Raw genomic sequence first — 26,576 nt, forward strand, 5'->3', positions numbered from 1 at the left:
CCATGTCAAATAACTACACAAGTTTTCCCTTTGTGTATGTTTTTAAGTTTATGGACTTTACAGTAGCGAAGGAAGTAGACCATTAAGCTAAGTCTTGGGACTTTTTGCTGTTATTATTGCCAATTCTTCTCTTTGTTTTAATGGTATTTCCTGAAATAGTATTTGATCTGAAATACTTTTCTGAGTATTTAATGTGAATATCTCTGAAGAAAAGTACTTAGAAAATGTAAGTATAATAAGCAATTAACTTAAATTTCAGAGGTATACAACAATTCGTAAGTGTTACTAAAAATCACTACCATACCAGAATTACTGCCTATACATTCTAGCCCTACTAACACAAACTGGGGGCCGGGGGATTACCTCTTTCTCCTCTGGGCAGTACAAGGGCCCTGTAGGATGAAGAACAGCTTTCTGTGCATAATAAAAGAGCTCTGATATGTTCTTCAGGTTTTTTGCTGAACACTTAAAAAAAAAAAAAAAAAAGTTTAAAATTTTATACTCTGAAAGCAATTATCAGAGCTAAAAACAATATTAAAACTATCAATTAAGGTAATAAGATTCCTTGAAGAAGCTGAAAAATGCATTTTTCTTAGTGGATATCACAAGATGGCTGTCTACCAAGAGCTCAGAGGCCAACCTCAAGCTGTCCATTTTATGTGGCTGACAGGACTTCACAAACAGCAGGAAATGTATTTATATGTCCCACATCTCCCCTGCCTCCTATTCCCAACCTCAGTTTAGTGAGACTTCACCAACGGTAAATTTCAAAGTCAAATAAGGCCTACCTCCACACAGGTTTCTATTTCGGTGTACTGGTTCATAATCGGAAGGATGGTCTCCATACTACTATATTCCACTAGGTCAGATTTGTTCCCAACCAATATCAAAGGCAGCCTGAAATAAACAGGGCACATTGTAATAAGGAAGAAAAAAATGTTAGATTTATATTTTGATGTATATCATAACCCATTCTAACTAAAAAGTTTTACTTAATCTCCCCAATATGAACCCTCTACTGTAGTCAGTCAGTTCAAGCCCACTAGAGAGCATATTCAACAAATATTGACTGTACACCTATTATAAGCCAGGTACTATTCTAGGTATTAAGGACATAAGGCTATGAAGAAGATAAATAGGGGGACATGGGATAGAGTAATGAAAGGGAACTAATTATGTGTGATAATCAGGAGAAAGTCTCTCTGACAAGGTGGCGTCTGAGTCAAGGAGTGAAGGATGAAATGGAATCTGCCATAGGAAGAGCCAGGGAAGAGCTGACCGGTAAGAAGGGGCAGCATGTACAAAGGCCCCAAAGTTAAAAAAAATCCTGATTAGCCCTGGCTAGTTTGGCTCAGCAGATGAGCGTCAGCCTGAGGACCAGAGAGTCTCACTAGGGGCACGTACCACAAAACAAAAAAACACATCCTGATTAGTAAAAAAAAAAAAAAAAAAAATGCAAGAGTGGCTAGAGGGTCCTGAGCACAAGAGACGAGGTATGAAATGGGGTTGGAGACAGGAGCAAAGCTCAGACACAAGAGGATTTATAGATGTAATAAGGAGTATAGGTTTTATTGTAAATGTAAAATGGGAAATTACTAGGGTAATGACATAATCTGACGGCACTTTTAAAATGCAGTAATTTGCCCTGGCCGGTTTGGTTCAGCGGTTAGAGCGTTGGCCTGCGGTCCTGAGAGACCTGGGTTCGGTTCCCGCTAAGGGCGCGTACCTCGGTTGCAGTTTGTCCCCGGCCCTGGTCGGTTGTGCGGGTGGCAGCCACTCGATGTGTCCCTTCACATCGATGTTTCTCTCTCTCTCTCTCTGTTCCTCTCTCTCCCTCCCACTCTACCTGAACAAAAAATGGAAAAATGTCCTTGGGTGAGGATTAAATAAATAAATAAATAAATAAATAAATAAATAAATAAAATGCAGTAATTTGTTATCTTTTAGAGATACATAGTGAAATATCCACAGGATGATATGGTAGGATCAGCTGGTAGATTAAATATAGAGGTTGAGGGAAAGGTAAAAATAAAAAAATTAAAACACACAGGATTTTAGCTCGACAAAATGAGTAGATCTCCTGAGACAGAAAAGACCAAAAGACTTTTAAGGACGGGAGGGCAGTAGGCAGGCAGGGAATTAAGGATTTGTTTCATACAAGTTAGATCTGACAGGCCTATGAGAAATCAAAATGGGGATATCAAGGAGAACTAGCCTAGTGGAGAAGGGCTATTTGTGCCCCTGCAAAAGATTTAGGAGGAAAAGCAAATCATCTTGATGGAACTCCAGACTGCAATAGGAATACTTTCAAGTATTGATTTACGCCCTTAGTGTAGTTATGCATAAAAGGACTGATCCATTCTAGAACCTAAATATAGATTCCTAACAGAGCCAGAAGGGTTTCCAAAAATGTAGTGATTTGCAACCAAAGGTGTGCTAAGAATAGGGAGCTTAAACAATGTATATACATGTCTAAGCCCTACTCCAATCCTACTAATTCTTAAACTCCAAGGGTGGGGCAAAGGCATCTTTTTTTTTTTTTTTTAAGTACCTCAGATGACAGTGATGGGCACCCCCAATTAAGAACCACTATAATGGCCCTGGCTAGGTAGCTCAGTTGGTTACAGTATCATCCCCAATACACCAAGGTTGTGAGTTTGATCCCTGGTCAGGGCACATACAAGATTCAACTAATGAATGCATAAATAAGTAGTACAACAAAGCAATGTTTTTCTCTCTCGCCCTTCCTCTCTCTAAAATCAATAAATAAAAAGTTAAACAAAAAAGAGCCATGCCCTGGCCGGTTTGGCTCAGCGGTTAGAGCGTTGGCCTGCGGTCCGGAGAGACCCGGGTTCGGTTCCCGCTAAGGGCATGTACTTCGGTTGCAGTTTGTCCCCGGCCCTGGTTGGTCGTGCGGGTGGTAGCCACTTGATGTGTCCCTTCACGTCGATGTTTCTCTCTCTCTCTCTCTCTTCCTCTCTCTCCCTCCCACTCTATCTGTACAAAAAATGGAAAAATATCCTCGGGTGAGGATTAAAAAAAAAAAAAAAAGAGCCACTGTAATAAGGGGATAGGGGAATGGGTAAAAAGTTGAAGGGGAGGCAGAGGAGCTGAATAGACACCTCTCCAAACAGGACATACAAATGGCCAAGAGACATATGAAGAAATGCTCAACATCACTAATCATCAGAGAGGTGCAAATTAAAACAACAGTGAGGTATCACCTCACACCTGTCAGAATGGCCGCCATCAACAAATCATCAAACAACAAGTGTTGGCGAGGGTGTGGAGAAAAGGGGACTCTAATACACTGCTGGTGGGAATGCAGACTGGTGCAGCCGCTATGGAAAACAATATGGTGCTACCTCAAAAAATTAAAAATTGAACTTCCATTTGACCCAGTGATCCCACTGCTGGGAATATACCCTAAGAAGCCTGAAACACCAATCAGGAAGAATATATGTACCCCCATGTTCATAGCAGCACTATTTACAATAGCTAAGATCTGGAAACAGCCGAAGTGTCCACCAGTAGACGAATGGATCAAAAAGCTGTGGTACATATACACAATGGAGTACTATGCAGCGGTAAGAAAGAAAGATCTCTTATCCTTTGAGACGACATGGAGGGACCTGGAAAGTATTATCCTAAGTGAAAGAAGCCAAGCAGAAAAAGACAAATACCACATGATCTCACTTATATACGGAATATAATGAACATAACAGTCTGAGGAATACAGTAGACCCAGACACATGGAAGTAGGGCACAGACTGACATCCCTCAGAAGAGGGGATGGGGGGCGGGGAGGGTGGGAAGAGATAAACCACAGAACTTATATGCATGTATGCATGACCAATGGACATGGACAACTAAGCCGGGGACGGGGGGGGGGGGTGCCAATGGGGTAAAAAGGTAAAATATCTGTAACAAAAAAATAAATAAAAATTCATTATAAAAAAAAAAAAAGTTGAAGGGGAATAAGAAGTACAAACTTCCAATTATAAAATAAACAAACCACGGGGATGTAGTGTACAGCACAGGGATTATAATCAATAATAGTATAATAACTATGCATGGTAACAGATGGTTACTAAGCGTGGTGAGCACATCATAAGGTATATAAATTTTTACTCACTATGGTGTACACCTGAAAATAAATATAACACTGTAGGCCACCTAAATGTTAATAAAAAAATAAAAGCACTGTAACAATGGTCCAAGGAAGTCCTAAGGAAGAATACATGTGTAAAAAATATAAATTTAATGGAGGAAAGGACTGCCCAGCCGGTGTGGCTCAATGGTTGAGCACCAACCCATGCACCAAGAGGTCGCCAGCTCGATTCCCCATCAGGGCACATGCCCAGGTTGTGGGCCCAATCCCCAGTGGAGGACATGCAGGAGGCGGCCAGTCGATGTTCTCTCTCATCGATGTTTCTGTCTCTCTCTCCCTCTCCCCTTCCTCTCTCTCTCAAATCAATAAAGGAAAAAATGATAATAAAATATATATTAAAAAATAATAATAACCTATGTACCAGGAGGTCGCCAGTTCGATTCCCCATCAGGGCACATGCCCAGGTTGTGGGGCCAGTCCCCAGTTGGGGGCATGCAGGAGGCAGCCAGTCGATGTTCTCTCTCATTGATGTTTCTGTCTCTCTCTTCCTCTTCCTTCCTCTTTCTCTAAAACCAATAAAGGAAAAATAATAATAACATGTATATTAAAAAATAATAATAACCATGACTGGCATTATCCTCACCTCTGCTTACAGCTGAGGAAACAAACTCAATGAAGCTCATAAGTGGCCAAACAAGATGTCAAAGGCCATTCACTTTCCTCCGAGTCCTGTGCTCCTACCACACCACAGGATGAACACTCAAGGACAAGGAGAACGCCATCCCTCATCAAGGGGCATCTCGAGTGAGAGGCACAGACAGTGTGTGCAGGGAACAGGAATTCTAAAACTGAGATTTTTCAAGTGGTGGTTTGAGAATGAGAAATGCAAGATTAATTAACAAAATATTTAATGTCTGAAATTGTGAATCACTACTGTATCAGAGCTCTATTCTGTGCTTTGTCCTCAAATATCTGTGCTACCTCAAATAATTTCTTCCTAAAAGGAGTGTATATGCAAACAAGGAGATAGACCTATAGATAAAGCAAATGTGGCAAAATGTTAACAATTGCTAGATTTGAGTGAAGGGTTTACAGATATTCCTTGTACTACTTCGTGCAACTTTTCTGTAAGTTTGAAATTTTTCAATATACAAAGTTTGAGAGGGAAAAAGTACCTGCTGTCTTTGTCTGTTCTTTCATTTATGAGAGGAATCCATCGACTTGTTACCTAAAACAAAAATTAACAAGAGCTAAACCATATGAGGATCTTCTTTGAAAAATACCAACTTGCCCAGCTGGCTTGGCTCAGTGGACTGAGCAGCATCCCCTGGACCGAGAGGTCCCAGTTCAGTTCCCAGTCAGGGCACAGGCCCAGGATGCAGGCTCCATCCCCAGTGGGGGGTGTGCAAGAGGCAGCCGATTGATGTTACTCTCTCACATCAATGTTTCTCTCTCTCTCTCTCCCGTCCTCACTCCCTAAAAAAATCAAAAAAACATATTTTTAAAAAAATTTAAAAAACCCCGATCCTTAGACCCCTGAAATTCTAAATTGAGGACCAATTTTTAAAGTGCTCCCACTGAAATTTAACTAAATAGTGAAAAAAAGTCACACAGTCATACCTTATCAATAGAATGCTTGTTGTTAACAGCATAAACTATGCAGATGACATTAGCCTACAAGAAAAATGAACAGATTAATAGTATTTTTGTAACAAGAAAAACTTAGCATGCCTCTGAGAGGAAAAAGTTCCTCCAGTTTAGCAAAACAAAGTATTACCAATATAGATATACCCACTTTTAAAAATAGATTTTATTGTTTAGATCAGTTTTAGGTTCAAAGGACTTACAGAAATAATATATACTCACAGTCAGAAATAACAACAAAATAAGTGAGAAAATTAAAAAAGCAGACTTAGAATCATTACTGTCTTCCCACACGAAACCTACAACTATTTTTTAACTCACCTGTGATATTTCTTGATGAAGTTGTTCATCACTCTGTTCTGCTTCTGCAAATGACAAAGTAAAGAGTTTCTTATTTTACACGTCCATAAAAACTAATGGCCAAACTAGCATCTATGAACCACTCATCTCACATCCCTCCAAACACCCCGCATTCCTCAGGTCATGGTACAGTGCCAGACCAGGTGGGGCAAAGCCAAGGGCAAGCCAAGGAAGGGAGGAGTGATGAGGACGCTAGTTGGCACTGAAAGACAAGTGTACAAGAGGATAACTCAGACACAGAAGAACAAAAGGCATTGTGTTATAAATCTAGGCCAGCATCTGACCCAGAGTTGAGAAGGGTCAGGCAAAAGAGATCAGAAACCCAAGCTAGAAGACGGGGTGCTGAAAAGTCAGAAGCCTAGACAAAGAGTCTATCCAAACAAGGTCACAAGGTCACATGAGAATCTGGGCAATACAAGCTTAAGATCTAGATTGCAGGTATAAGTAATATTAACCAGGTCCCAGAAGCAAAAACTAGAGCATGATAATGATGAGTCAAGAATTCCCTCTCTAGCATGTATCTCTGGCCAGAACTGGTCTTAATGGGTGAATGTGCCTATAACCCCAAGGTACACGAGATATGCATGATATAGAGATGAAGAATCACACAAATGAAGATCAAAGCCATTACAGACATTAATTCAGACCGTCTTACATTAAATGTTTCCCACCAAAATGCCTGTTAGTTCTGATACATAAACTAATGAGTTCAATTGCACTTTTATTATGCTCAATAATTGGCCATTTTTATTTTTTATTTTTTTATCCTCTCCCGAGGACATTTTTCCATTTTTTATACAGATAGAGTGGGAGGGAGAGAGAGGAAAGGAGAGAGAGAGAGAAACATCGACGTGAAGGGACACATCGAGTGGCTGCCACCCGCACGACCGACCAGGGCCGGGGACAAACTGCAACCGAGGTACATGCCCTTAGCGGGAACCGAACCCGGGTCTCTCCGGACCGCAGGCCGACGCTCTAACCGCTGAGCCAAACCGGCCAGGGCAATAATTGGCCATTTTTAATAGCTTTTCTTTTTCTTTTTTTATTGGAGTTGTGCATGAAGGGAGAGGTAGAAAGAGGAAGAGGAGAAATGCTGGGAGAAAGGAAGGGGACACGAAGGGTTGGGAGGAGAGAGGTGGAGGGAGAGGCGGTGAGGTGGAGGAAGAAGAGGAAGTGGAGGTGGTAGAGGAGTGAAAGAGGAGAGAGGGGGAAGGAGAGAGGAGGAGGAGAAACTGATTTGTGCTCTTCTAATATCTTTTCATATGTGGAGTGATCAATGGGTTAAGGCTATAATTCTAATACTGAAGTGAATCTAATTATATGGCTGCACATATTAAAAAAAAATAATTCGCCCTGGCCAGTTTGGTTCAGCAGTTAGAGCGTGGGCCTGCGGTCCGGAGAGACCCGGGTTCGGTTCCCGCTAAGGGTGCGTACCTCGGTTGCAGTTTGTCCCCGGTCCTGGTTGGTCGTGCGGGTAGCAGCCACTCGATGTGTCCCTTCACGTCGATGTTTCTCTCTCTCTCTCCCTTCCTCTCCCTCCCTCCCACTCTATCTGTACAAAAAATGGAAAAATATCCTCGGGTGAGGATAAAATAAATAAATAAATAAATAAAAAGAATAATTCTATAAATAAAGCTAGTTATAAGACTGCAGTAGAAAGCATCCAACCACCCTCAGCTCCTAAAATAGTACAGTGCTGTTCAATAGAAATATAATGTAAGCATATATATGTAATTAAAATTTTTCTAGTAGTCACGTTAAGAAAAGTAAAAAGCAACAGGTAAAAATACTCTTGTATTTAACCCAAAATATCAAAAATATTAAAATTTTAATACATACTCAGAAAAATCACTAGTGAGCTACTGTGCATTCATGTTTCACACTAAGTCTTCTAACTCCATGTACTTGACACTGAGAGCTCACTTCACTGCAGACCAGCCACATGTTTTGGACTGCACAGTACTAGTATTTCCTTTTCAGGCTATATGAAATACCAGTTTAGCAAAACAAGTATTACCAATATAGATATACCCATTTTTAAAAATAGATTTTATTGTTTAGACCAGTTTTAGGTTCAAAAGAAAACTGAGTGAAGAGTACAGAGGTTTTCCATACACTTCCTGTCTCCACAGAGCTTCCCCAATTGTCAACATCACCCATCATAGTGGTACATGTTACAAGTGACTCTTTTAAAAAAAGTCCCAGAGCCCTTGCCAGTTTGGCTCAGTGATTAGAGCGTCTGCCTGTGAACCAAAGAGTCGCAGGTTTGATTCTAGTCAACGGCATGTACCTCTGGTCCCCGGCCCTGGTCGGGGTCATCATGCAAAAGGTAACCAATCGATGTATCTCTCTCACATAGATATGTCTCTCTCTCTCTCTCTCCCACTCTGCCTGAAAATAAATGGAAAAATGTCCTTGGGTGAGGATTAAAAAAAAAGTCTCAGAACAAAGCAAAATAATTTAAAGATTAAAAAGCAAGCAGTGGTGTGTAGAAAAAATTTAAATTATTAAATGCAATACAGATGTGCTTCAATGATCATATACTGTAAGCAATCTGACAACTGTCTTAACTATTATTTTATTTGGGACAAAGGCTGAAAAATTAAAACAAATTTAGAATTCAACAAATTCTCCAGTTCAGAACTCTTTCCAAATTATCAGAGCATGCCTGATAACAACATTAACACAGAACTCTGCAAATATGGCAATCCCAGCAGGATTTATCTACTTCTTGTCATTTACCATCTTCCTTCCTTTCCATTATTATGGAACCCAACATAGTAAATTACGGACAGAGAACTAAAAGATGGAGGCCTCAGGTGGGTCTGGGGTGGGGGTTGGCAGAAAAATATAAATGAAACAAGAATAGTAAGTGATCATTTACTGCTAGAGAAAAAGGACCAGCCCTGTTTAACATATTTTAAAGCTCAGTAAGTACCTTTTTTGGGGTACTACTGAATTAACCCTACAGCTTCACCTGCAATAGGTTAATAGGTCGTTCATTACCTGAGTAATCCACAATGTGTGTTGGAACTCTCTCAGGGGTGACATCAGCTGGAATGGTGATTTCTTCTGCCCGGGGAGGAACCTTCATTTGAAAACAAATATAGAAAAGAAAAAAAACCTTTGGATATTATCAACCTTGTTAATAGATTATGTAAACATCTATATATTAGCCCCCTTCATCCATACATATTCTTACAGGTATTTGTTGTACTTTTAAATGCTTATTTTTGTGCTTCACTACAGATGCAAATATATATTCAAGTTATATGACAAACCACTTTATAAAAAAAAAAAGCAAATTTCTACCTGTGTGGGCACAGGACATATAAGAATATGCCAGATCTGATACAGCCTAAAAACAGTACTTAAATTAATTTGGTGTTTTAAACATTAGATTTTTTGTTGTTGTTAATAATCCTTACCAGAGGATATTTTTTTCCACTGATTTTTAGAAAGAGTGGAAGATGGGGGTGGGTGTGAGAGTGGGGAGAAACATCGATATGAGAGACACACATCAACTGGTTGCCTCCTGCACATGCCCCAACTGGGGACAGGGATCAAACCTGCAACCAAGGTATGTGCCCTTGACTGGGAATCGAACCCACTACCCTTCAGTGTGCGGGGCAACACTCTAACCACTGAACAACATAGGCCAGGGCAAACATTAGATTTTTTAAATACACTGTTTTCATTCCATTTTGTTGAAGGCTTAAGATACTCTATAAGCCCGGCCGGTGTGGCTCAGTGGTTGAGCATCAACCCATGCACCAGGAGGTCGCCAGTTTGGTGTCAGGTCAGGGGCACATGCCCAGGTTGTAAGCCAAATCCCCAGTGGGGCGCAGGCAGGAGGTGGCCAACTGATGTTCTCTCATCGCTGTTTCCATCTCTCTCTTCCTCTCTCTTCCTTTCTTTTTAAAAAAATCAATGGAGAGAAAAAAAGAAAACATGTTTGGGAAAAAAAAGATACTCTCCAAATGAGAGACTATGTTAATCTAAAACAATCCTCAAATAAAACAATAAATTATCAAAATTCATTTCTTCTAGAAGATAAATGACTGGCTACATAATAAGCCTTATGCTTAATGATCCCGTTTTTTAGAAAGACTGGATGATTTTTTAATCAATTAAAAATCCCTATTCACACCCAAGAGGACTATGATAAAATGACAATTCTAAACTAAGTTAAACTCTCATAGAAGACTTTTAGGCATTCCATCCTGAGTGATCATAATGAATGGTGCTAATTCCATAAACCACGCATGAATATACACTTAATTTCATAAATGAAGTAGTCAGTTATATAACCATCTCATTTAACAAAAAAAAGCAAAAGAAACAACGAATGGTCATATGGCCACTGTTGAAAACACTATCACATCATACAGTATATTACTGTCTGAATATTGAAATTATACAGATATTCCTGACTAAACAAGAGTTAAAAGGGAGGGGTGGGGGGGAATGTAAACTGTGGCACTAATAACACCTGCGTTGTGAAAAGAGAAACAATAATAATAATTTTCATCACATTTGCATTTATCCCATTCCCCATAACAATATCCTGACTTTATACAAAGCCTTAACCAGCAATCCCTCACACTGGAACTTCCAAAATGTAAATATATTGCCAGTAATAACAAAACCACCTTACTTTTGGTAAGCATTCCCATTATAAAGCTTATCTCATATGAGACCCACAACAATCCTCTGGGATAGGCAAAGGCAGAATGAATGTGTTTCCCTATTTGTAAATGACGGAGGTGGATATTAGTAAAGGTTTATAAATATGTGTGTCAGAATCCTAGTGGTTCTAATGCCTCAAAGCCTAGAGGGTGTCAGGTGGAAGGAAGGTGGGAATCCAGACCTTTCACCCTAACTTCAACCAAAGGAATACTCATCTGTTTTATGTTTTAGGCTTATGAGTAACATTATTTTTAAGAAACAATTACACAGGAGGAAAAAAAAAAGGCTTATACAGATTAGATGATATCTAATATCCCTTTCAGCTCCCATTTTACAGATGAGACAAATAAGGCACAGAAGTAACAATTATTCTAGCCAAGGTCAAAAGTAGGAAATGCAAAGGACGGAGGTAAACTCAGATCTTGTGTGATTCTTTCTCCAACACTATATTTCAGGGATGTTTTGTAAAATAATATAAGCCTTTTCAATAGCCACAACTGTCAGGGAACATACGCAAAAAAGGCAGGGTTTGTTTCATTTTAAATTCAATTTTGATAAACTTAAAACATTTAAAAAATAGAAATCAAAATGTTTACCTCCTCTGGGAATTCTTCACTGACCAAAGACATAATCAGTGATGTCTTCCCAACTCTAGCTGTAAAAAGAAAAAGAATTACTTTAATAAAGTGTTCAGGTTCATAAGCTCATAATTCAACAACCACATAGAAAGTCTATTATTTGTTAGCTAAAATCAGAGGCATCTAAATTACCAAGTTTTAGTACAATACTTAAAGTATGTCTTTTTCTTTCTGCTTAGAAAAGTTATACTGTACATACTCATTGCTTAAAACAAAAAATTACCAAAATTCATTATATAAAAGTAAAATTCTCCCATAATGTCCCCCATTAACAATTTAATATAGACAGTCTTCTAGATTTTCCCAACACTTATTATAGTAATTTTTAACATATTATAACAATTTATCACAGTGGAATCATAGTATTCATACTATTCTGCAACCTTCCTTTATTACTGTTATGTATTTGAGCAGTAGTCCATGTCACTATATAAACCTCCTGGGAGGGGGGAAGGGACATTTATTATTTAATGGATACAGAATTTTTGTTGAGGATGATAAAAAAAAAAGTTTTAGATCTGCCCTGGCTGGTTTGCCTCAGCAGTTAGTGTCGACCCTCAGATAGAAGGGGCCTGGGTTTGATTTCTGGTCAAAGGCACGCACCTGGGTTGCAGGTTTGCTCCCCAGCCCTGGTTGGGGTCATGTAGGAGGCAACCAACTGATATGTCCTCTCTCACACTGATGTTTCTCTCTCTCTCTCTCTCTCTTCTCCCCCCCCTCCCTTCCACTCTATCTGAAAATCAACAGAAAAATATCCTCAAGTGAAGATTAAAAAAAAGTTTTAAATCTAGAAAGTGGTAATGGTTACACAAAATTGGGAATGTAACCCAATTGCTCAGCAGTTAGAGCGTCAGCCTGTGGTCCAGAGAGACCTGGGTTCGGTTCCCGCTAAGGGCACGTACCTAGGTTGCAGTTTGTCCCCGGCCCTGATTGGGTCGTGCGGGTGGCAACCACTTGATGTGTCCCTTTCATGTCGATGTTTCTCTCTCTCCCTCCCACTCTATCTGAACAAAATATCAAAAAGTGTCCTTGGGTGAGGATAAAAAAAAATTATTATGTTTTGTATATTTTATCAATTTTTAAAAATAGCAATGAATCCATTTTATATTAATATTTTAAAAACCTGCTACCTTATTTTTGATAGTTACATAAGAATTCATTGTATGATGTGTCATAATTAATATAATTTAACAATGAACACTGTTCAAGTTTTCACTTTTTTTTTTTTTAATCCTCACCTGAGGACATTTTTGCATTTATCTTCAGATAGAGCGGGAGGGAGAGAGAGAGACAAACATCAACATGAGAGAGACAGATCGGTTGGCTGCCACCCATATGACCCCAACCTGGGCTGGGGACAAACTGCAACCAAGGTACGTGCCCTTAGCAGGAACCAAACCCGGGACTCTCTGGTCCACAGGCCACTCTAACCGCTGAGCCAAACTGGCCAGGGCCAAGTTTTCACTTTTATAAACAATGCGACAATGCCCTGGCCAGTTTGGCTCAGCGGTTAGAGCGTCGGCCTGCGGTCCTGAGAGACCCGGGTTCGGTTCCCGCTAAGGGCGCGTACCTCGGTTGCGGTTTGTCCCCGGCCCTGGTCGGTCGTGCGGGTGGCAGCCACTCGATGTGTTCCTTTCGCATCGATGTTTCTCTCTCTCCGTCTGTTCCTCTCTCTCCCTCCCACTCTACCTGAACAAAAAATGGAAAAATGTCCTCCAGTGAGGATTAAAAAAAAAAAAAAAAAAAAACAATGCGACAATGATTATTTCTAGAGGATAAATTTCTAGAAGTGAACCTTAAGTTAGCATGCACAATCTTTTATGTTTTTAATAGATATTGTTAAATTACCTTCAAAAAAGAATAAACCAATTTACATCCTTACCAAGAGAAGGTCAGTGTCTATTTCTGTACATCCTTACATACTTTCTTTTTTAGGGTATCATACTTCAAGGGTTAGTAAGAGCAAAGAAACTTTCCTGTTACATTTTCTAACCTAGCAAATTTTTTTAATGCACAAACTTAAAAAATCTTAATTTTCATTCTGAAATGTGACTTCCATTCCCATTACTTTCTGATCATACAATTACTACCCGTAGACATTCAACTGCATATCAACTAAATCCTTATTTTATTCTAGAAGAAAACAGTCACCTGTCTATTAATCTCTGCCATACTAGCAAATTACAGTTTTCAAAAGTAAAGTCTAAATATAATAGAACTAGATAATTTTAAAGCTAAGAATAGTCATTTTTTTTAATGTCTAAAAGAAAAAAAGGGTGGGACTTCTGGTCAAGATGGCGAGGCACAACCACATCAAAGTTACAACTACACTACAGAACAATCATCATTCAAAACCACCTGAAATCCAGCTGAATGAAAGTCCTACAACTACGGAATTAAAGAAGCAGCCACACTAAGACTGGTAGGAGGGGCGGAGGCGGACAGGCTGGTCTCACACCCACGTGTGGCGGATAAAAATCAGGAGGATACCTCAGCTGGGAAGGTCTTCTCTGAGGACTGAGGGGTCCCCGTCCCACACCAGGCCCCCGCTCAGGGTTCCAGTGCCAGAAAGATAAGTCCCCATAACTTCTGGCTGGAAAAACCAGCGGGAACTGAGGCTCAGGGAGACTGAGGTGGCTGGAGCCCCAGGGAGCTCCTCTTAAAGGGCCCGCCCGCAAACTTACTTGGACTCTTTCCCTCTAAGTTTGGAGGGGAAGGCAGCTCGAGGGGCGCCAGAAACATACAGGGAAGAACTGAGCTGTTTGGCATTGGAGCGAGGGCTGGAGAGGTGGCTTTCTCCAGGACAGACATGCTGTCAGAGGCCTTTGTTCCCTTGGTGAGCCCTGCCCTGGGGCGGCAGACAGCCACCATATCTGGGACTCCAGCAACCTGGCTCACACTGGTAGCCCCGCCCTGGTGATTCCCTGAGGCCCCGCCCCACCCAACTTTCAGGTCCACCCAAGCTGTTGCCAGTTGCTTCACCACAGGATTGGCCTGTCTTGGATCCTGCTTCAGGTTTTCCTAAATCCTTTCAAATAAGCAGCACCTGGTCTCAGCTAGCCCCATACCTCACATTAAGTAATATACAGAAACAAACACAGGGAGGCAGCCAAAATGAGGAGACAAAGAAACAGGTCCCAAATGAAAGAACAGAACAGAACCCCAGGAAAAGAACTACGTGCGAAATGGAGATAAGCAACCTAACAGATGCTGAGTTCAAAACACTGCTTATAAGGATGCTCTATGAACTTAGTGAGAACCTCAGCAAGCTTAGTAAGGGCCTCAAGAGCATAAAAAAGGACCAGTCAGAAATGAAGGATGCACAGTCAGAAATGAAGGAGGCACTAACTGAAATAAATAATAATTTACACAGATTTAATAGTAGAGTAGGTAAAGCCAAGAAGCAAACCATCGATTTGGAATATAAGGAAGCAAAAAAACACCCAATCAGAACAGCAAAGAGAAAAAAGAATCCAAAAAAATGAGGATAGTATAAGGAGCCTCTGGGACAACTTCAAGCGTGCCAACATTTGCATCTTGGGGATGCCAGAAGGAGAAGAGAGAGAACAAGAAATCAAAAACCTATTTGAAACAGTAATGGCAGAAAACTTCCCTAACTTGGGGAAGGAAACAGACATACAAGTCCAGGAAGCACAGAGTCCCAAACAAGATGAACCCCAAGAGGCTTACACCAAGACATATCATCATCAAAATGCAAAAGGTTCAAGACAAAGAGAGAATCTTAAAAGCAGCAAGAGAAAAGCAGTTAGGAGTTCCTGCCAGCTGATTTCTCAAAAGAAACTTTGCAGGCCAGAAGGGAGTTGCAAGAAATATTCAGAGTGATGAAAAGCAAGAACCTACAACCAAGATTGCTCTATCCTGCAAAGCTGTCATTTAGAATCGATGGCCATATAAAGAGTTTCCCAGACAAGAAAAAGTTAAAGGAGTTCATCACCACCAAACCGTTATTATATGAAATGTTGAAGGGTCTTTTTGAAGATAAAATATATGAACACACAAAATGGCAATGAATACATATCTACTGACAATGGAATCTACAAACAAAATGAACAGGCAGAACAGAAACATTCTCATAGATACAGAAAACATTTTGTTGGTTGCCAGATGGGAGGGGGTTTAGGGAAATGGGTGAAAAAGGTGAAGGGATTAAGAAGAACAAATTGGTTGCTAGACTGACAAACCTCAAAGAGAAGGGAGTTGGGGGGTGGGAAGAAATAAACCAAAGAACTTATATGCATATGTACATAACCAATGGACACAGACAAGTGCGGGGAAAGGCGGGAGGGGGACGGGAGTGGGGAGTGGGGGGGAAATGAGGAACATCTGTAATACGTTCAACAATAAAGATTAAAAAAAAAAGTAAAAAAGAAAGAAAGGGTGAACTAAAAACACAAGTCAAGTCTCTGCAAAAATAACAAATGTCTGGAAAGGAGAATGCTGGTCAAAACTTCGAGTGTGAGCTATGATCAAATGAGTACTGCTGGTGGGAGGACACATTATATGGTCTAACAGGTGTCTTCTAGCTCTGATCTCCACGCTTCTTTTCAATTGACTTATGTGAAAACACTTGGGACTTTTCTAAGTGGCTGACAGGAAACACTGTCACTGAGTTCCGACCATGTCAGTGAATCCATAGCCCATCATCACAGAACTGACAGAACCTAGTCATTGATGTCAGCTTATCCAGCTCCCCGCAAAATGTGTTCAGATGAAGAACCTGGGACCCAGAGAGAGTGATTTTCTCAAGGTCTCACTGAAAGATTAGTTGCACACCTAAGAGGATAACCCATCTCCTTGTGGCTAAGCCAGTGTTCTCTCTCTTTCCTATGCCAGACATTTTTTATCCTCACCCGAGGACACTTTTTGATATTTTGTTCAGATAGAGTGGGAGGGAGAGAGAGAGAGAGAAACACTTACGTGAAATGGACACATCGAGTGGCTGCCACCCACACGACCCAACCAGGGCCAGGGACAAACTGCAACCGAGGTACGTGCCCTTAGCAGGAACCGAACCCAGGTCTCTCCAGACCGTAGGCCAACACGCTAACCTCTGAGCAAACCGGCCAGGGCTCCTAAGCCAGACTTTAAAAAATACTGTTAACACAAGTTAAAAATAGAGAAAAGGAATTGTGACCCCTGAAGCAACAAACACTGCATACACAAATACTACTTAATTAAAATACTCCCTGATTCACTGGTGACTAATTCAGCAGCTCTGACTCAATTTTTTTAAAAAAACTTATTTTGAGAAAATTTCATACAGCCCTGGCCGGTTTGGCTCAGCAGTTGGAGCATCAGCCTGCGGTCTAGAGAGACCCAGGTTCGGTTTCCCGCTAAGGGCGCATGCCTCAGTTGCAGTTTACCCCCCCCCCTCCGGCCCCTGGTTGGGTGGTGGTGGTGGTGGGGCCACTCGATGTGTCCCTTTCACGCCGATGTTTCTCTCTCTCTCTCTCTTCCTCTCTCTCCCTCCCACTCTATCTGAACATAAAATGGAAAAATATCCTCAGGTGAGGGGAAAAAAAAAAAAAGGAGAGAGAAAATTCCATACAGAAAAACTGCAAAAATAGTACAAAAGAGTTAGGTCTGTTCTATAACCAAATTCCATATATGTTAACATTTAACTATATTTGCATTATCATTCTCTCTCAAAATATACATACTTAAAAAATTTTTTACACCATTTCAGAGTAAACTGCAGACATGATGACCTTTTATGCTTAAGCACTTTAGTATACATTTCCTAAAAGCAAGATCATTCTCTTACATAACCACAGTGTACTGTCAAGATCAGGAAATTAACACTAGTACAATACTATCATCTAATCTACAGACTTCCATCACATCTCACATTTGTCCCACTATTATCCTTTATAGAAAAGAAAAATCTTTGTTTTTCTGTCCAGGATCAAATATTGCATTCTGTTGACATGTCTCTTTAGTCTCCTTTAATCTAGAAGAGTTCCTCAATCTTATTTATCTTTCATGACCTCAACTTTTTGAATACAAGCCATTTGATTTGTAGACTATCCCTCAATTGGGTTTGTATGATGTTATCTCATGATTAATCTCAGGTTTCAGATTTTTGGCAGGAATACCCCAGAAGTAACACTGTACCCTTTTTTATCACAGCAGAAGGGAGATGATGTCAACTTTGTACCATTACTGGTGATGTTAGCTGTCATCACTTGGAGGAGGTAGTGTCTGCCCCTTTCTCCACTACAAAGTTATTATTTTTCCTTTGGTAATTACTAAGTATCTTACGAAGAGATACTTTGGGACTATGTAAATATGCTGTTTCTCATCAAACTTTTGCTCACTGGTTTTAGCAGCCATTCATGAGTCTTGCGTGAAATTTTCTATTTCTATCAAACCTTCAATATTACTTTGAATTCTACTGTAAGAAAATACTTCCCGTCTACGGCCATACCACCCTGAACGCGCCCGATCTTGTCTGATCTCGGAAGCTAAGCAGGGTCGGGCCTGGTTAGTACTTGGATGGGAGAAAATACTTCCCTTCTGATTCATATTAGCATGGTCTCATGAATTATTCTATGGTTTATAGTCTGTTACTGTCACTATTTGGAAGCTCAAATGGTTCCAATTTACTTTTAAAATGATATATATGTAGGTATAAATCAGCATGTACAATATGATCCCATTTTACTAAAACATGTATTTGCATAGAAAAAAAAAAAAAAACCTGGGAGGATATATACACCGACAGTGGTCATTTCTGAAGTAAATGTGATTGTAACTTTCTTCTTTGTGCTTTTCCATATTTTCCCAATTTTCTAAAATAAACATAATTTTTGCTATTAGATAAAGGTCAACAAGTACTATTTTTAGTCATATTTGGTAGTCAAAATTGGCGTATTCTAAATTTACAGATGGCAGCTGAAATTTGCCTAAAGGTTGACATGTAAAACGCAGGATTTCATCCCTTCAACAGATATTTCTTGAGTACTTCTCTATGCCAGACACTTCCAGGTGCTGGAGAGAGCATTCGTCAAGGTCTTCCCTACTTTTAAAACTTTCATGGAGATTATATTCCAACAGATTTATACATTTTTCACCAATAAAGAACACCTTCTACAAATCAGGATAAAAAGCAAAACTTCAAAACCTGCAGCCATCTTGATTCACTCTTCCTCTGTATTCAAATTTTCTGTCCAATTTTCCTTTGAAATTTTTAACATTAATTTCTTCTTCTCATTTCCCACTTTTCCCAACGGTACTTTTACTGAAACACCTCCCAGTTCCCAACTTTCTACCCTCTTCTCCAATCTCTCCTCTCATTAATCTATCAACAGTACAAATCCCAGTCCATGTTTCTCACACATTCTTTTCATTCTGTAACTCTCCTGGTCAAGAAAAGCCTTCCTTCACTCTCACATCAAGGTGGAACTATTCCACTGGCCCTTGAAAATCATACATAATTTACCACAGCTCATCTGGTTAATCTCATTTCCCACTATTCCCCACATACACAATTTGCTCAAATAGGCCATTCTGCTCTGCACAAGTACAAACAAGCCATAATGATTCCTGCCTCCTCACATAGTTGTTATTTTTTTTTTCTTCACTTAAAATACCATTTCCTCTCTCCCCTCTACTTCTCCAAATATTAACCATCTCTCAAGGACATCTCAAATTCTACCTCATCCCTATTGACATCCCAGGGCTCCTATAGCCCGCCCCTTCCTCCTTGGAACTATTTCTGTGCCATATAACTTACATCAAACTGTCATGAATATAAGATACATACTTAACATGTTTGAATTTACATTATCACAATAACCATGTATTTTAAAACACTTGGACAAGAATCAAATTTTCCTGATGTTATAGAATGGAAGAAGGACCTCAACCAGACTGAATCAACAATTTCATTTGATTTCACCTTGCCCGAACACAACAGTATTGCTATAGCTTCAGCACTGCCATTTGGGACATTAGCCCACCACCTGAAGATTCTGGAACTTTCCCTTTCAAAGCTTTTCTTAAGAGCGATTAAAGAGCTGCAAATAGTAGGTAAATGCTGAGGCAATAAAAAAAAAAATCTAAAATTATTTTGTTCAACTTGTTTCTAGTAAAAATCAATGTTGCAATTTCAAATAATATTAAAGGAAGGTATGATATAATAAAGAATGCACCTGTTCCTTATCCCCAGTTCCTGGCACAGAGCTTCAAAATCTGTTGGGCCCTGGACCATGTGGCCCATTGGTTAGAGCATTGGCCTGAGCACCTGTCAGGGCACATTCGGGAGGCAACCAATCCATGTCTCTCTCTCACATCAATGTTTCTCCCTCTCTCTCTCTCTCTCTCTCTCTCTCCCCCCGCTTCCCTCCCTCCCTCCCTCCTTCCTTTTCTTCCTCCCTCCTTCCCTCCTTCCCTCTCTTCCTCCCTCCCTTCCACTGTCTCTAAAAATCAATGGAAAAAAAAAATCCTTGGGTGAGGACTGACAAACAAACAAAAAAGTTCCATTGAAATGTCCTAAGTGATAGGAGTGTCTTTTGTTATTCTCTTTCAACCATACTTGAGTTTATTCTCATACAGTGACTCACTGGGGGTCAGGGAGGCTTAGACATCTTCAGGATGGAGGTTAGTTGCCAGAAAAACTAACCATGTGATTATAGGGTTGGAACTTTCAGCTCTACCCCAAAATTTCTAGGGAGAGGGGAAGTGCTAGAGATTGAGTCCAGCCACATGGCCAATGATTTAATCAAGCATGCCTACATAATGAAGCCCCATATAAAAACTCTGGACATTTAGGCTCAGGGTAGCTTCCTAGCTGGTGAAAACTGACGTACCAGAAAGGTGGTGCATTCTGACTCCACAGGAACAAAAGCTTCTATGCTCAGCACCCTTTCAGACTTTGCCCTGTGCACTTCATCTAGCTGCTCATTTATGTAATCTTTCCTGAGTTCTGAGTCATTCTATGAATTATAGAACCTGAGGGGGTTTGGGGAAGCCACACATTTATAGTCAGCCAGAAAGAAGTGTGGGTAGTCTGAGGACCCCACTTTGCAGCTGGTGTCTAAAGTAAGGGTAATCTAGTTGGAAATCTTGACCTTTGATGCTACCTCAGTCTAGTCAGTGTCAAAATTGAACTGAATTGTAGGACACACAGTTAATGTCTGAAAATTGTCAGAAGGCAGAAGGCATGAGAGGTCTGTATTTATAAATAAGGAAGTTATGGTGACTCAAATAACTGAAAAGCACTGTAACAGATCTTCTATCCAAGAGATCTATTCCACTCAGACACATTTGCTACCTACCAGGAGCAAGTCTTAAGTGGTGATAATACAGAAAATGTATTAAACAAGACAGATAAAATTGCCACATAATAGGTATGGATCACGTGCTATGCTCAATCACTGTTTAAAGAAAGGAAGTGGGGGCAAGAAAGTACAGGAGAAAAAGGGAATATCTACTTCTCCCAAAAGTCTGAAAACATAGCAGGAAATTTAAAGAGCTCATAAAAGAGAAAAAAGTGAATAATCACTTAAGGCATGTGCATTATTAAGAAGTATTGTGCCTGTTTAATCCCTAGGCAACCTTCCAGAATATCACCAATGGTTTCCTAAAGGACTCCCTAGCCATCCTTGGTGGAAAACTGCTATTTCCTACCAGCTACTAAGCATCTCAAGAAAGACTAAGGAACAAGTATTTCACTGTCACCCACAGGAAACGCCACAAGAGCAAGGAACATGTCTTTCTTGTTCACTGTTGACTCTTTAGCTCTGAGCAAATGCACTTAGTAAATGGAACTGTAGGGCTTAGTGGTTATGGGCACGGATTTGAAATCCTGCAATTGGTTCTTTCTGAGAAAAAGAGAGACAAGGGCAATGGGGAGGGAGCTTCACCTTATTGGTTACGTTTTATTTCTTAAGCCAGATGATGAGCATTTGTTGTATTATTCTTTATACCTTTTAAATAAATATTTCACCCCAAAAAGGAGAAAAGAATATAGCCTTTGGAATCAGACAGAACTGGACTGAAATCTTAGTTTCAGCACTTACTAGCTGTGTTCCTCAGGCAAGTGATCAAGCCTCAGTTTGTTCGTCTAAAAAAGGTGATGCTGCCCTGGCCGGTTTGGCTCAGCGGTTAGAGCGTCGGCCTGCGTCCTGAGAGACCCGGGTTCGGTTCCCGCTAAGGGCGCGTACCTCGGTTGCAGTTTGTCCCCGGCCCTGGTCGGTCGTGCGGGTGGCAGCCACTCGATGTGTTCCTTTCACATCGATGTTTCTCTCTCTCTCTCTGTTCCTCTCTCTCCCTCCCACTCTACCTGAACAAAAAAATGGGAATATGTCCTTGGGTGAGGATAAAAAAAATAAAAATAAAATAAAATGTGATGCTACCTGGCCAGTGTGGCTCAGTGGACTGAGCGCTGTCCCGTGGACTGAGAGATCCCTGTTTGATTCCCGGTCAGGGCACATGCCTGGGTTGCGGGCTTGATCTCCAGTGGGAGGCATACAAGAGGCAGCCAATTGATGTGTCTCTCTTACATCGATGGTTCTATCTCTCTCTCCCTTCCTCTCTCTCTTTAAAAAAATCAATAAAAATATATTTTTAAAAAATTTGATACTGAAAAGTTTCATTGAATTGGTTAAGAGAATTAATTAAGGTGGAAGATGTATAATATTTAGGATAATACCTAACATACATTAATACACTTATGTTGTTGTGATGATGATGATGAGTTTGAATTAAAGGAGTTAAGTGAGCCTGACCAGTGTGACTCAGTGGTCAAGCGTCCCATGCACCAAGTGACCCATGCACCAAGAGGTCGCTGGTTCGATTTCTAGTCAGGGCACATGCCCAGGATGTGGGCCCAATCCCAATTGGGGGACTTGCAGAAGGCAGCCAATCGATGTTCTTTCTCATCGATGTTTCTCTCTCTCTCCCCCCCTCCCTTTCTCTCTCTCAAATCAATAAAGATAAATAAATAAATAAATAAATAAATAAATAAATAAATAAAGGAGTAAGTGAGCAATGGAATGGGCCAGAAAATGTGGATTTGGGAACCAGCTTTGTCATTAACTGTGTGACTCTGAGTTGTCAATGACTCTCTGACTCTCTCTGGGCCTCCATTTTCTCATCAGTTTTTTTTGTTGTTTTTTTAATCCACTAGATGGTATCAATGCTTATATTCTATGATTACTATAAACTATCCTGTAGTACACTTAGAAAACAGGTCTATAACAGACAAAAACTACAAGTTACATTACATCATATATCCGACAATAACCTAGAAATGGCAGACAGATCTCCAAATTAACTGTGTATGGGAAAGTGATTTGGCAGGAACATCCATCTACCTACCTATAAGAACAAGTGGGACTCGCTAAGCCATTATGGGGTCCAAGAACTTCTAGAACCTGACTTATGTTCAGCATTTCATAATTTTTTTCCTTAAATAACTCCTTTCATCATGGCCTTGTTTAGGGTCTCAGCAACCCCAACCCTTCAGCGTGCTCAAGGTAGTATTCATCTCAACATCCATAGTACTCCATCCTAATCCTACATCATTATGTACAATGAGCAAAGTTATCTTATTTAAAATGAACCATGCCACTGCCCTCTTTATCCAGCATCAGGAAACCTACAACTTGAACCTTTTGTCTATTTTTTTCCCCTTGGCAAATAATGCTGCAGAGCAAGAATACATCTGGGAGAGAGTAAGATTCCTTGCAAAGAGTGATCACCACTTTGACTGAAGACAAACAGCACAAAGCAGAGCTCTCTGTGGATCACCAGATAGGAGAACGCCTCCTCTGTGAAGTCCACACAAGTAATTTATTTTAGTAAGTAGTATAACTCCCAGGTACTTAAAACAAACCTTTTAGAAGATCCAATGGCTGTATAATTCCTGTGACCTTTGACCGTCCGGGCCTTTCTGGCCCCACTGGAGATGTCTGATTTTTCCCTAGTGTCTCCAAAATCCCCAAACTCCCACCAGCAGAGAGGTTCCCAGAAACTTTTCCATTTCTGAAGAACTCTCCTGGATACCTTATACATCTCTACATTCTTATCCTTATCTTCTAGGTTAGGAATGGAAAAAATGAATTAGATACTCAATAACTCAGACACTCCTTGGTAATCAAAAGGAAAACAACTCTCACTCTTGCTCGGACCTTGAGAATTCTGTCTACCTTAATACCCTTAAGACCTTGATCCTTCTCAGAATTCCCTTTTTAAAATTTTGTTTATATCCTACTACTCCAAGGCCTCACCAGTTTCAAAAAAAACCTAACTTTTAATAGTTCCCAGTGTTACACAAAATAATCAAAATTAAGTCAATCACCATCAAAATGCCTACTAGTTTCCAATAAAGTTAAGGACTTGTACTCCTTAATCAGACTCACTGAGAATCCCTTAGCAAAATGCAGGCCTTCAACAGGTGTTCTGTGTTACCTTCACGTCCCCTCCCTCACCATAACCCTTACAATTCTTCCTCATCTCTGTTTCTCCCATGGACCACCTATATGCCCAGTGATATTTTCAGAAGAGAAAGACCAACATTCAAAGGAACTTTACATTTCTTCACAGCTAGCTATTCAAGGCAGTTCTGGCTGCCTATACAGCAGCAGGCTCCTGCCCAAGTACAAACCTGCACCAGGTCTATTCCAGTGGGGCAGGCCTCAGAGGCAGGAAAGAAAACTCCTTGGCAAAAGCTTTACTTATGCTTGATCATACAGGCATACAAGACAGTGGTACCAAGAGTGGGAACATTTCCATTCAAGTTATTTATGTGAATAGTACCCTTTATCTTTTTTTTTTTTTTTAATCCTCACCCAAGGATATTTTTTCTATTTATCATCAGATAGAGTGGGAGAGAGAGAAACATTGATGCGTGAGAGACACATCGACTGGCTGCCTCCCAAACAACCCGACCAGGGCTGGGGACGAACCACAACCAAGGTACATGCCCTTGGCCAGAATCAAAACAGATAAGCATAACTGCTGAGCCAAACCAGCCAGGGCTGAATACTACCCTTTAGTGTATGAATTTATTTATTTATCCATTTATATATTGTCTTATTAGTTAGAGAATATGAGACAGTTTAGCACTCGAAATAAAATAATTCCATCTTTGCCCTGGCCGGTTTGGCTCAGCGGTTAGAGCGTCGGCCTGTGGTCCAGAGAGACCCGGGTTCGGTTCCCGCTAAGGGCGCGTACCTCGGTTGCAGTTTGTCCCCGGCCCTGGTGGGTTGTGCGGGTGGCAGCCACTCGATGTGTTCCTTTCATGTCGATGTTTCTCTCTCTCTCTCTCTGTTCCTCTCTCTCCCTCCCACTCTACCTGAACAAAAAATGGAAAAGTGTCCTCGGGTGAGGATAAAAAATAATAATAATAATTCCATCTAGTTTCTGAGGTAATTGCATAATAAACGGCCTTTTAAAATCAAAGAACAGAAATCTTTTCCACATAAAAATCCAAGAGCAATTTCTTTTTTTCTTTTTTTCTTTATTTATTTTTTAATCCTCACCCGAGGACATTTTTCCAATTTTTGTACAGATGGAGTGGGAGGGAGAGAGGAACATCGATGTGAAAGGAACACATCGAGTGGCTGCCACCCGCACGACCGACCAGGGCCGGGGACAAACTGCAACCGAGGTACGCGCCCTTAGCGGGAACCGAACCCGGGTCTCTCTGGACCACAGGCCGACGCTCTAACCGCTGAGCCAAACCGGCCAGGGCGAGCAATTTCTTTTTTAAAACGAGTTCAGCCCTGGCCGGTTTGGCTCAGCGGTTAGAGCGTCGGCCTGTGGTCCAGAGAGACCCGGGTTCGGTTCCCGCTAAGGGCACGTACCTCGGTTGCAGTTTGTCCCCGGCCCTGGTCGGTCGTGCGGGTGGCAGCCACTCGATGTGTTCCTTTCACATCGATGTTTCTCTCTCTCTCTGTTCCTCTCTCTCCCTCCCACTCTACCTGAACAAAAAATGGAAAAATGTCCTCGGGTGAGGATAAAAAAATAAAAAATAAAAAAATAAAACGAGTTCAAAATCAAAGCAAGAGACAGATTACAGTGAACTTGGGAGAAAACGAGCATGTTTTCGTTAGCATCATTTTGGGTTTCCTTCTGGAAGAGCAGAGAGATGACAGACACTTTAACTAGTCAAGGATTACACAGAGGTGACTTAGTTGAGAGATGCCTGAGTGAAACTAACCTAGGGCTTTTTCTTTCCCTTGTGCCTATCAACCTAATCTTGACAGAGACTACCAAAAAAATAAAATAATAATTATAATAATAATAATAATAATAATAGAGCAGGTTTCGCCCTGGCCGGTTTGGCTCAGCAGCTAAGGGCACGTACCTCAGTTGCAGTTTGTCCCTGGCCCTGGTTGGGTCATGTGGGTGGCAACCACTCGATGTGTCCCTTTTACGTCAATGTTTCTCTCTCTCTTTCTCTCTCTCTCTCTCTCTCCCACTCTATCTGAACAAAAAATGGAAAAATGTCCTTGGGTGAGGATAAAAAAAATACATAATAGAGCAGTTTTAAATTAAAATAGGCCACTTTTAAGCTAATTTTAACTAAGAAATGAATGAGTGCCTTGAAGATAAGGAAAGCATTTTAGAATTTTAAAATTCAAAATTTTAAAATATTTTAAATTAAAAAAATATTTAATAAGTCTGTAATCAAAAAGGTCCCTTAAGAAGGGCAAATATGGGTATAAACGCTACACATTTTCTTTTTCTTTTTATTTTCCAGATAGAGTGGGAGGGAGAGAGAGGGAGAGAGGAAGAGAGAGAGAGAGAGGAAGAGAGAGAGAGAGACAGCGACGTGAAAGGGACACATGGAGCACTCCCGCACACACGACCCAACCAGGGCCGGGAACAAACTGCAATAGAGGTACATGCCCTTAGCAGGAACCGAACCCGGGTCTCTCTGGACTGCAGGCCGATGCTCTTAACTGCTGTGCCAAACCGGCTACAGTTAAACGCTACACATTTTCAACTGATAAGAAAATAAAAATTATTTCCATAAAGGAACAAAATCCCAAGCTCTTCTCTAATTACTATACCAACTAGATTTTATATTTGCTATAAAATATAGTATGGATATTTTATATAACACTGTTTTGTAGCAAATAAATAAATTATATATAAAAAGA

The 26,576-nt window shown here is 40.5% G+C and overlaps 1 protein-coding gene across 8 annotated transcripts in view; it reads right to left on the reverse strand.

The window, feature by feature from the left end:
• Positions 1–26,576, reverse strand: part of RHOT1 (ras homolog family member T1) — a 65,287-nt gene that overhangs the window by 33,402 nt on the left and 5,309 nt on the right. For 7 of the 8 annotated variants that reach the window (XM_036267989.1, XM_036267987.1, XM_036267986.1 and 4 more), the window contains exons 2-8: positions 11,401–11,459; positions 9,122–9,203; positions 6,077–6,120; positions 5,732–5,785; positions 5,287–5,339; positions 789–897; positions 364–465 (exon numbers count right to left, since the gene is read on the reverse strand). In XM_036267989.1, the coding sequence (XP_036123882.1) occupies positions 364–465; positions 789–897; positions 5,287–5,339; positions 5,732–5,785; positions 6,077–6,120; positions 9,122–9,203; positions 11,401–11,459 (503 nt within the window). The remainder of the gene's footprint in view (positions 1–363; positions 466–788; positions 898–5,286; positions 5,340–5,731; positions 5,786–6,076; positions 6,121–9,121; positions 9,204–11,400; positions 11,460–26,576) is intronic. The other variant, XM_036267985.1, reaches the window with a different exon arrangement.

This window comes from Molossus molossus, unplaced genomic scaffold (assembly GCF_014108415.1).
Source record: "Molossus molossus isolate mMolMol1 unplaced genomic scaffold, mMolMol1.p scaffold_m16_p_19, whole genome shotgun sequence".
Classification (NCBI taxonomy): Eukaryota; Metazoa; Chordata; class Mammalia; order Chiroptera; family Molossidae; genus Molossus; species Molossus molossus.